At 30.3% G+C, this 12,417-nt stretch overlaps 2 protein-coding genes across 11 annotated transcripts; one reads left to right on the top strand and one right to left on the bottom strand.

Annotated features, from left to right (window-relative positions):
* Window positions 1-760: 760 nt before the first annotated feature.
* On the top strand, window positions 761-7,678 carry LOC110672789 (nuclear intron maturase 3, mitochondrial). Of its 10 annotated transcripts, none has more exons than XM_058147257.1 (4): window positions 761-3,307; window positions 3,496-3,596; window positions 6,381-6,452; window positions 6,833-7,678. In XM_058147257.1, exon 1 carries the CDS (start codon window positions 866-868, stop codon window positions 3,170-3,172), a length of 2,307 nt encoding a protein of 768 aa, XP_058003240.1. In that variant the 5' UTR covers window positions 761-865; the 3' UTR covers window positions 3,173-3,307; window positions 3,496-3,596; window positions 6,381-6,452; window positions 6,833-7,678. The 10 variants fall into 10 exon arrangements, with proteins under 10 accessions (XP_058003240.1, XP_058003239.1, XP_058003241.1 ...); XM_058147256.1 differs by having other exon boundaries at window positions 6,315-6,452; XM_058147258.1 differs by lacking the exon at window positions 6,381-6,452.
* LOC110672774 (uncharacterized) lies at window positions 3,312-10,274 on the bottom strand. The gene is made up of 10 exons (XM_058147749.1): window positions 9,402-10,274; window positions 9,200-9,310; window positions 8,736-8,768; window positions 8,105-8,276; window positions 7,686-7,864; window positions 7,458-7,594; window positions 7,283-7,378; window positions 7,033-7,102; window positions 6,794-6,956; window positions 3,312-3,409 (listed from the first exon to the last, which is right to left on the bottom strand). Exons 1-10 carry the CDS (start codon window positions 10,272-10,274, stop codon window positions 3,312-3,314), a joined length of 1,932 nt encoding a protein of 643 aa, XP_058003732.1.
* Between the last annotated feature and the right edge of the window lie 2,143 nt (window positions 10,275-12,417).

Below are 12,417 nucleotides of genomic sequence, written 5' to 3'. Positions count from 1 at the left end.
ATAATAAAAAGAAGGCGCAAATCTAAAAAATAAAAAATTTTTATTTAATTTCTTTATTTTAATAAAATTAATTATTTAATTTTTTATTTTAAAAAATATATTATTCTATTTACTATTTAATTTTTCTGTTTAATTTAAATTAAATTTTTTATTAGTAATTATATTTAAAAAATATAAAAATTATCATTAGGCAGAGTTAAAAGTTAAATGTCTAAAAAATAGAGAGATTATATAATTTTTCAAATTATAAAGAGTAATGAAATTCACACAAATATCTAAAATAATCAAAATAATTAAAGAGTAAATAAAAAAATATTAATTAATATATTTTTTTAAAATAACAAACTCAATAGTTAATTTCATTAAAGTAAATGAATTAAAAAGTAATTTAAAAAAAAAGTTTCGCCTGTTTATTTGAATGGGACAAGAAAAGTGTACATAATGAAATAGTAAGAAAGCGTAAGAAAAAAAGGAAAAAAAAAGATAAGGAGAATTATAATAAAAAAAAATTGAGAAGAGTTGAATTAATGAAAAAATAAGTCAAAATAATATATATCCTTTATATTTAAGAAAATATAAAAAGAATAAATTTAAGAGAGATATAAATATAAATATTTATAATTCTCATATCTCTTTTTATGCATCAACTTAAAATATAAAAAAATTAAAATTTAAATAATAAGGGAGGATAAAATTTACCATTTATTTATTCTTATCCTCTATTAGCTCAGTCTTCACAAAGTAAAATAATGACTTAACACCTCTTATCTTCATTTATCCCTCCCTCGCCCTCCTATAAAAAATTCACCAAGCCAAACTCCAACTTCTTCACTTCTCCTCATCGGCAGTTTTTATCTGTGTTTCAATGCTCATCACCCTCAAAACAAAGACACCATTCCCTCTCAAATTCTCATTTCCAATCTTAACTTCCTTTAATTCCTTATATTCAACACTACCCTTAAACCCTAACCACGATAATCTCAAAACCCCACCTCAAAGCCCCACTGCAATACCCTTATCTGCACCACAACTCAAAGCCTTAGTGCTTAGCCAATTCTTCCATGGCAATTTCTTCAATCTCATACAAAATGTCGTCGCTTTGCCCTCTGTTCTCCTCTCTGCCTCAGAAAACCTTGTTACTTCCCATTATAATGCCTCCAGCTCGCCGGAGTCAACTGGGTTCCCTCAGTCTCTTTACCACTCAGTCTCTAGGCATTTCTCGATTGAAGAAATGGGTCGAGAGATTTCTGATAACCGGTTGGATATCGAGTCTAATTCTGTCAAAATGGCAGGTAAAGGTGAGTCCTTGGTTTTGCCCAATTTGAAGCTCAAACTTTTTATTGAAGCTATTAGGCTTGTGTTAGAAATTGTATACGATGATCGTTTTGTTACTTTTTCTTATGGTGGACGTGTCAATATGGGGCGGCACACGGCTATAAGGTACCTTAAGAACTCGGTGAAAAACCCAAGTTGGTGGTTTAGTGTTTGCTTTAATAGTGTCAAGTTTGATAGTAGGAATGTAGATAAGTTATGCTTGTTTATGGAAGAGAAAATTAAGGATAGGATTTTGATTGATGTGATAAAAAAGTTATTTGAATGTGGAGTTTTGAAAATTGAACTGGGTGGGTTTTATTTGGGTAGGGGATTTCCTCAAGAATGTAGGTTGTGTTCAATTTTGATTAATATTTATTTTAATGGGTTTGATAGAGAAATTCAAGAAATGCGTTTAGCAATTGGCAAACAGAATCCCAAATTTGAAACAAATGAGATTAGTGAAAGGTCCAACTCCTTTTATAAGCCAGTCAAGGTATATGCAGTTAGGTACTTGGATGAGATCTTAGTAATTACTTCAGGCTCAAAGATGATGACCATGGATGTGAAGAATAAGGTTTTGAAACTGTTGGAAAAGAATTTGGAGTTGGAGGTAGATAGAATAAAGACAGCTATCCATAGTGCAGTTTCAGAGAAGATTGATTTTTTGGGGATGGAATTGCAGGCTGTCCCACCTTCAGTCTTGCATCCTCCTATGTCAGAAAAAGCAATCAGAGCAAGGAAGAAATATCTTAGACAGAAAGAAGTTAGGGCTTTGGAATTGAGAAATGCACGGGAAAGGAATAGGAAGAAATTGGGTTTGAAAATTTTAAGTCATGTTTTTAAGAAGTTAAAGCAGAGTAATGGGTTCAAAATTGACTTCCAAATTGAGAATGAAGTGCGAGAAATCTTTGCAACTTGGGCAGATGAAGTGGTTCAAGAGTTTATGGGGTCCTTGGAAGAGCGTTGGAATTGGCATAGAATGCTCACTGCAGGTGATTTCCTTTCTTTGAGGCATATTAGAGATCAATTGCCACAAGAGCTTGTTGATGCTTATGATAGGTTCCAAGAGCAGGTGGAGAAGCATTTGTCACTAGTTAAGGCTAGAAAGGCATTGGAGGAAGAAGAAAGGAGAGTTGAAGAAGAGGAGGAAAGAAAGCATGCTGAGAGAACAGTGGAGGATCTGACAAGGCTATGCATGAAAGTCTCTGCGCCTATAGAACTGGTAAGGAAGGTTGTTAAGATGGCTGGGTTTACAAATAATATGGGCCGTCCTAGATCAATTCACTTTCTTACTATTCTGGAAGACGCTGATATTATAAAGTGGTATGCAGGGGTTGGGAGAAGATGGCTTGATTTCTTTTGCTGCTGTCACAACTTTAAGATGGTAAAAACAGTTGTAAGTTATCACTTGAGGTTCTCTTGTATTCTGACACTAGCAGAAAAGCATGAAGCAACAAAACTTGAAGCTATTAAACATTACACTAAAGATTTGAAAGTCATTGATATGGATGGAAATGAAGAAGTACACTTTCCCACCGAGAGAGAGGTAAAGATAATGGGAGATAAAAATCTCTCAGATCCAAAACCTGTAGATGGGGCTTTATCATTGGCATTGATCAGACTGGCTTCCGATGAGCCATCACATTCCTGCGTTGTTCATTTCTGTGATAGAACAAATACTATTGTATACCGGGTGAGGTTACTACAAAATCTTTCAAATGTGAAGGGGATGGGTGCCATTCACAAATGCGTGGACCGAATATGCCTCCCTTTATGTTCTGATCACTTAAATGATTTATATACTGGGAAAATTACTCTTCAAGACATTGATTGCACATCATTTGTGGATGTGGACTGAACAACATTTGTAATAATCAATTACAGATGTCATAGGTGTTAAGTCTTAAAGCTACCGATGATCTGATGCTGAGATCAACCTGTTGCTTTCTATATACAAATTAACCAGTTGCTTTTGACACACAAATAGAATCAGGTAGTCACTCCATGCTTTGTTTCCATATAGAGTGATTTATGTTTTGGACAGGCTCAGGCAAGGTCAATACTGAAACGCATTTGTTATTAGCAATTCCTGAACCTATAGCGCATCAATGAAATGAAAATGATTGTTTCATAAAGTGAGTGATCATTACATACATTTATTACTGTGAATGCAAGGAGCAGTAGAAAGTTGATGATCTTGTTTGGATAGAGAGTTGATGACCGATGAAGCAAATTGTTGGAGAAAGTTCTTCAAAGCAAGAGTGAAACTACGAGTAAAAGTGGTAATTCTCTTTCCTGGTTCCTATAATTTGGATTTGGCATTTCTTACATCTTTTTATGGGAATAGAGATTAATTGACTTTGACTAAAGCAAAGGGAATAAGGCATGTTTGGCGTTGCTATTGCCTATAAGTACTAAATGTGAGTGATGTGAATTTGAGTTAGAGAATGAATAGCTATTTACTAAATTTTATCAATGCAACTTGTTAGTTATTTGAAAAAACTTCAACTATGTTTTTTTTTGCCCCCCAAGATTAGCCTTTGGCATATGAAAATCATATTGTAAAAGTAAATCATCAAAAGAATTTCTTCCAACTTTTTATCTAAAAATTACGATTAACAACAATAGTGCAAAACATGCTCTAATATTTCACAGAAGAAATTAGTTATGTAACATGACCTAACATTATACAAGATAGTTAATCTTATGTATCGTTTGAATGAACAAGTTGAGAACCTTACAAGCCATCTTCTAGACAGTGTAACCATGAAACCTTTTTGGGATTCGAGGCTTTTAGTTGGTTAATGATGGATAAATTGTCATCCACCCTGTTTTTATCTTTGCCCAAGAACCTGGTAATCATTGCATGTTTCAGCAGCTCTGTTTTGATTGGAAAATAGCACTGCAAAACCATCTCTTCCTTAATCTTGTTTTTCATTTACCTGGAGGAGATTTATTCATCCATTCTTGACATATTGCTAATTTATTGCATTTCCTCCTCTTATGAATCCTACTGATATTGCTTTGAAAGGAATCCTAGTATTATTTTGGCACACCAAATCCAGCAAGTTTTTATCTCCTCAAAGTATGTAGATGAGTGTCATGGGACCATCAAAGTGATGTTTTAACATCTTTCCATATAGACAACTGCATGATTATCTTTGAACTCAAGGACACAGAGGTAGGAACCTATAGAACAGAAACTGTTGAAGTAAGGTCGTGCCCTTACTTTTTTGGAACCTGGTGTTTATACTAGGTTCATTTTTTCATACAAGCTTAATTGAGTAGTCGATGTGGATTGCTTAGCTGTCATCATTGTCTATTAACCTAATAGCAGAGAATGCTGATTTGCTCATATTACTTTGGTGACTAACCCTTTATCTTCTTTTTTTTCTTCCTTTTATTATTTTTTTATTGGTACTGGAATTGTTGACTTTTTTCTATTTCATAAATTTATATTTAATTTAATTGGATGAATTTATTACAAGCTCAAATTTATATAAGATCAAATTGACTAGCTTTTAATTTAAATATTTGTGATGAAATTCATGCATGGTCAATTAAGATATGTATGTACATAATTGAAATAATATGTTGACCCTGCATAAATCTTATAATAAATATTTGATCTAAATATTACTTGACTCATTCTTATATGAATTAAAACTTATAATAGATGCACCTAATTTAATTTGAGAGAGAATCAAAATAGTATAGTGAAAGTGATTGACTATTGCTCTCTTCTTTTGGGCTTAAGCATGTTTATGCAATGAAATTATTGTTTTAAAAAAATGGTTTTTACTGTGTATTGCTTCCTATATAAACTCACTAGTTTTTTTCCCCTTTATTTATAGTAGGTAATTATATATTGTCACCTCTCTTAGGAGATAATATTAGAACTTTTTATGCAAAAATAATGTGATATTATTAGTTTTGTCATATTCATTTCAATATTGAATGAAGAACAAAAACCAAACTAAATTCAGAAAAAGAAAAATTACACATTCAAAGTAAGATAAAAAGAAAATATGCATATATAGAGTGTTTGATTTAGCTGTTAGGTACAATTGCTAGTTTAATCCTGAACAAGCTAACTTAATTTATTTAATGAAATTAGGTGATTAGTAGTTATTCTTTGTTAAAATACCTAACAACTGTTCACTGTAAATTATCATTTATTTAGCTTTTCTTTTTTAATTGATAGTTGTTTTGAAGTTATTTTGTGCTTGCACTAAAGTTTTTATTAGATCTATTAATAATAAATTATCTTTTTTGAAAAAGATTAATTATTATGCAATCAAATCATATAGAAAATATAAATAATTATTAAAATGTTTATAATATAATATTAGCAATAACTATAATATCCATATTTGTAGGCAAAAAAAATAATTTATTGCAAATATATACATATTTATTGGAATTTATTAATTTAAAAAAAAAAACAAAATTGTCATTTGATATACCTAATAATGACATCAGCTAGAAAGTTACAGTAAATAATTATTCCCTTCATCCTATTGTAATAGATGATTTAGAAAAATTTTATTATCCCACTTTATTTGCTATTTTAGAAAATCAATAAAGCATTAATTATTTTTTACCGACTTTGCCCTTGTCTATTATTATTTATAATGCATTTATCTCTTCTTAACACCTTCTTAACACTATAAGGGTACTTTAGTCAATTATTACTTTTTTTTTTTAATGATGCTATCCAATCATTTTCTTAATCCTTGTACAAAAACTTTAAAAAGTTATTGAAATGGGACTGAAGGAGTAATATTTATAAACTATTAGCAATTGAGCATCAACTTAGCAGTAGCTAATTAATTATGACCAAAAGACACAGCACTTATACAAATAACAATACATTCCCATGAGAGCTTCAACATCATCTTCTCTCTCTAATTAATATATAATGCATCATTTTTAGCTTCCAATTATTTTTTTTAAAATTTTTTTGAAAGTAATATTTTACAATGAGTAATGTATAGCAGATATGTGAATCTGCAAAGCACAGATGTTGATGCTGCTTATGGTTGAGCAGTTTCTTCATGGATCAGGTTTGACACTGGTGATATGTAATTTGTACAAGCTCATAAATTTCGCTATGAACTCTGCAGATGGAAACAAAGGTGAGCTTAATTTATGAAAATAAAATAAAAAAACCACTCTATTTTTTGTAATTTATTTCCATTGCACTATACTATTAACTTACTTGTGATTTGTGTTATTATTTGGCTAACAATGTTATCAGCTGTTGGAAGTTAGTTTTAGTTTTTGGTCTTCCAATCTCAAATTACAATTGTCAATCCAAAAACAGGCCCTAAAATTGAACCTAATTGTTGTTTTCTTTTATTAAGCTTGTGTATCTTGCTCATCTGACCCTCTATTTAACATAAACTTTATACATTTAGTTGCTCAAAAGGAAAAAGAAATCAATAATAATAAAAATTTGCATATTATTGCATTTTACCTTCAATGTTAACGTATTTCTGAAATTTCTGATTTGCAGGATCCTGAGGCCCTTTACCATCTTGTAAAAGCAGTTTTTCTCTTAAACTGTAATCCCTGTGCAGATTGTCAAGTTGCTGCTGGCAGAACTCATCCAAATTCTTTTTCAGCTCTTCCAACAGGCTCTGTATCAGGACGACAAAAGTTATGAACTTACTGAATCAATTGCAAAACAGATAAAAAGGATAGTAAGTCTCCCACTTCGCAAATAAATTCAGGGGACACATCATGCCCCATTAGATTTTGAAGCTTCCCACGAATGATATATAGCCTGCAAAGATACAAGCGAATTGGTACTCAAAATTTATGGGAGATTACATATGATGCAAGATCCAAGCTCTAAACCGATAACTTGGGAACTAACAAGACAGCAGAATGAGATGTGATAATCCCGGCTGAGAAGGTCAGGAATTTTCATAGAACCTGGACAATAAGCGAGGAACTAGCTTACTGTTTTGGGCTTTGTTCTTGAACCATATTCTTTGCAATATTTGCAATATCATCTTCCCATCCAGTCAAGAACTTTTGATCTTCTGTAAATGGATAACTGCAGGGCAAAATTCATACAGGGTCACCAGGGCAAAGGAAGGCAAACATATATACTTGAATGATATGGATTAGGTCACCTTCTCTTCCATGAAGCCTCTAACGAGCGAATGGCTTGACGAAGATTATTCTTCGAGTTTATGGCAATACTTTCTGCGAATTGGTGTGGCAATTTTATACCTTCTTGTTCGGCTATATATTCTAAGACTTCAACAATCTAAACTTAGAAAAATTCCAATGTGTTAAAAATCCTGGAGAAAGCTTGAATATCATATTAATCACAAGAAATCCTGTTATAGCATTCCTACTTCTTTATTTGAAGGCAGGAAGAACTGAACCAATGTGCAGAGTTCCTTAATTGGCTGAAGCTTTGAGACATCGGAGCAGCAGAAGAAAAACTTACTGGACCCTTTATACCTTTGTAGTAGCCACTTCATATACAAGACGGCATCTGCAGATAGCTTATCTGCATTGTTTAAAATGATTGCTGCACAAAAATTAGTCATGGATGTGAGGATTGATTTTTATCTCAGATTTTGCGAGTGCATTGCAAATGAGCTTTAGCTCAGTGACATTGGAGTAGTCTCCAAAACTGTGAAGTCACTAGTGCAGTCAATTTTAACGAGTTTTCAGCCATTGCTTGGGAACCCTTTATCAGCAGCAATTACTGTGCACTGTGTGTTCATGTTTCTTAAATCATTTTTCAAGTCAAAAACTATATACGTACCTCGACAACTATCACGTTTCAACTGCGAACCTTTCTTGGACATGGCATTACTTGTTTCTTTGATAAGTTCGACGATGACATGCTTCTCATACCCTTTCAGATCAGAGAGATTGACTTCAACATGCCGAGAGGCTGCTTTTATTCTTACTTCTATACTACCGACTGATTCCCCCTGTGATAAACATTCAAATTGTGTAAATTAATATGTAATTAGTTATATAAGAAAAATGTAATATAATGTAATTATTGGTTGCATATATATATATATATATATATATATATATATATATATATATTTAGTTTATTATGATGGTAAAACAAGAAAATAGCTGAGAACTGAGATGACAAGTAATCGAATGACGGTAATGGGGGGCAGTTATAAAATAGTGGTGAAATTATAATTTATTAGGTAGTTTATAAAAACGTATAAAGCTTGAAAATTAAATTAAGAAATAATTAAATAATCATAATTATAATTCTTACATGTAATGATTATTATATTAATTAAAGTGTAAATGATCATATATATAATATAATTATTAATTATTTATATCAAAATTTAATTATATAATTAAAAATAAAATAATACAACATACCACTTTAATTAATAGTAAAATGGAATGTGAACTACCTTCAATTTAAACGCCTTGGACTCCTCCATGGTCTGAAAAAGCATTAAGAAGAAATATTGGCATCAACAATCCTTTTACAATTTTGTAACTCCAATTAAGTTAAGAAATTTTAACAAGAAAAAAAAATTCCATTGGAGTGATTATTTTATTAATCAATATAATAATAATAGTAAAAAAAAATCAGTATAATAATAATGCGCTCAAAAAGCATAGTAGATAGGTAATTTATCATAAAAAAAATAAGCATATTGTAATTTTCTTTATAAATTATTGTATGCTTTCAAAATTTAAGAAATAATTAATTTTTTGGTTATATCAGTGCATTGTATAATTTGTCCTTTTTTTTTATCATATATATGAAAGCATTATAAAATTATAAAATACACTTAATATATGTGGAAAAAAAAATTTTTTTTTCTTAAATTATGAAAAACATAATGAGCAAATAATTTCCTGAAAATACCTGTAATCTGTCAGGTCCAAAGACTTGTTGAAGCATGGCCCAGGCCATGGTTCTCTTTCCCACACCAGCAGGTCCCTCAAATATGAAAGGATTACAATCGACGTCCTTTATCTGTAAAACACATTACATGTCGTAGCTCAAATCCTTCTAACTACTAATGAAAGAAAATCATGAGTTGGCCAAAGTGAAAAGAAAACCTTACCATTCCCTGCAACATAGTAGCTGTAGTTCGATTGCAGATAAAATCTTTCAAAGCTTTGGGACGATACTTGTCTGCCCAAGTAAACTGCTTGCTCCGATCCAACATTTCAATGGCATCTGTCTCATTTTTCTCATCAACATTATTGGTTCTGCCAGCTTCAGCGGTCATGGATGGTGGTGGTGGCGGAGGCGGTGGCGGTGATGGTGATTTAGATTGTCTCGCCCTCAATGGCTTCTCCTCATGAATAACCGATAAAACATTCTTGTCAGGCTCCTTCCTCTCGAGGGGCATCCTTGCTGCTGAAGGTTCTGATGAGGAGTAAGGGCAACAAGCATGGCCTTTTTTGACAGTGGTGGTGGCAGCAGCAGGAGCAGGGGCAGGAGCATTTTTATGTCTGTCCTTAGTAGAAGAATTCAGGGAAGAAAAGCGAGAACTCCATTCGTGCATCTTAACAAGCATAAAAGAAGGAAGAGAACTTGAATTGGAAACAGTAGTAGTAGCATGGCTTTCACGTCCAGGACTAGATGACTGAGGTAAATGAAGCTTCTTGCGGCTGATAATAAGTGAACAATCAGTGAGCCCATTATAGTAAGGACTACACTTAGCGTTCTTGTCATCAACACTGTGACGAGTCTGTAAGATGATAGCTTCTTGTCTTCTATTATGAGCCTCTAGGCTCTCCTCTGTCAAATCAGAATGCGATGTCTTTCTTCCAATGCCAATAAGGCTTCGAAGCTTGTTGACGTAGGAGGATTTGTTTGATCGAGAACTGGAGCAAGCAGAGCGGTTGGAAGGTGGGAGACGAGTCTTGGATGAAGAGGAAGAGGAGAGAAAGGGATCAGAATTGAAACGAGGGATTGCAGGACTCGGCATTGCATTTGCAGTTTCAAAGCTATAACTTTGATTTGAAGGCAGGAGATGATACTATGCTGTCATGCATGGAAACTACAAGAAATGGAGAATTATTGATGCCTTCTATGTTTATAGTCAACAATATATATATATATATATATATATATATATATATATATATATATATATATATATATATATATAATAATGTTTGATATTTGTGTGATAGGATAGGATAGGATGTAGCTGGTTGGCGAAACAAACAAGGAGTTCTTATTTTGCAAACCACGCCTGATCCTGGACAATCTTATATCACAAATTCAAATTTCATCTATTACTATTATTTTTCAAATAAAATAATATGTGAGATTTTCATTAAAACAATTGATGCCATTAGATCTATCCTAGCTGTTTGATGGTGGAAGGATTCCGGACATATAAATTCCTAACCATGTAATGTTATGTGAAGAAATGAATGATATGTAATATAATGCATTGCAAACTAAAAAAATATAATTTTTATTATAATACTTAATTTATTTATAGTGTTAATAACAAGTGATAATATATGTAATGATTAGTGATAAGCTAATAAATATAGCTAAGTGATGGTAATGGTAGCAGTAATAGCTAGCCAAATAGTGATGATCATGGTTGCGGAATAGTGTGGTGATTGTGTCAACTTAAGTGTTATTGCTTAAATTATAGCAGTGATGATAGGGTATTGGTGATAGTAGTAATTATAGTGGTGACCAAGTGAGAGTGACAACGGCTAAATAATGATTGTAGTCGGAAGTGATGGTGATAACAGTGACAATAAATTAAATAAATCAAAACTAGTATCATAATTTTATTTATTTTTACATATAATTACTATTACATTAACTTTTTTTTAGAAATCATTACATTAATTAAAGTATAACTATTATATTATGGAATTATTATTCCATTGCATTAAATCTAATATGTGTGTGAGAGAAAACTAAAGACTAAAAAAATGATTAACAAAAAAAATTTATACTTATATTGATCATTAATCAACACTTGATATTATTAAAAAATAATAATTTTATTAAAAAGATATACAATATTTAAATTCACAAATTTCAAAATATTTAAAATTTCATTTAAGATATACTACCTTCTAATATTTTAATTATTATACCTTATATATATATATATATATATATTTATTTTGAAAGTTAAAAACTGAAAAATTATTAACCAAATTTTGATAATTGTATTCATTATTAATTAACACTTGATATAATTTAAAAAATAATTTTATTAAAAAATTTAATATTATTCAAATTAAAAAAATATTATCTTAAAATTTTATTTTACTTGCCTTCTTGTTAGTACATATAAAATATTTAAAATTTCATCCTAAAAGTGAAATTAATATTATTGGATAAGGTGTTTGAGCTGTTTTTTTTTTTAATTACATTAAAAAAATATATTAGTAACGTACCGAAGTAGTGGCTAATTCATTAAAATCAGTTGCTAATCAATTTAATAACCAATTTAGCAATCGATTCAGTTGATTACAATAAGGTTGGTTACAAATAGCAATCGACAATTAAATCGGTTGCTAAATTAATTAAATTAAAAAAAAGCCTTTTAGTAAAAAACTATCGGTTGCTACTGGCAACTGATTTAGCAACCGAAACATAATCAATAGCAAAAAAATTTCGTTTCTTTAATTTTGTAATTTTATAACCATTTTGTAAATTGGTTATTATGTGCAGCTAATTTAACAACCTAAAAGTCTGTTGCTAATTTTAAAAAATTATAAAAAAAAATAAATTTTAAAATAATAAATAAAAAATTTAAATAAATAAATTTTTCAAAAAATTACAAAAATAACAAATATTTAATTAAAAATTAGTACTAAAAATTAATATAAAAATATTATAAAGAAAATTACTAGTCATAACTATTATAAAAAATATAAACAAAAAAAATTAATACAAAAAGATATCTATAAGATAAATTACTAAAAAATATTACCATAAATATATATATATATATATATATATATATATATATATATATATATATATATATATATATATATATATATATATATATTACAACAACATAATTACTAAAAATTAATACTACAAATAATTTACTAACAAAAATATATATTTATACAAAAATT

The sequence above is a fragment of the Hevea brasiliensis genome, chromosome 5, assembly GCF_030052815.1.
Source record: "Hevea brasiliensis isolate MT/VB/25A 57/8 chromosome 5, ASM3005281v1, whole genome shotgun sequence".
Lineage (NCBI taxonomy): Eukaryota > Viridiplantae > Streptophyta > Magnoliopsida > Malpighiales > Euphorbiaceae > Hevea > Hevea brasiliensis.
Note: the sequence above shows the minus strand (reverse complement) of the source record. Positions and strands in the feature narration are given on the sequence as shown.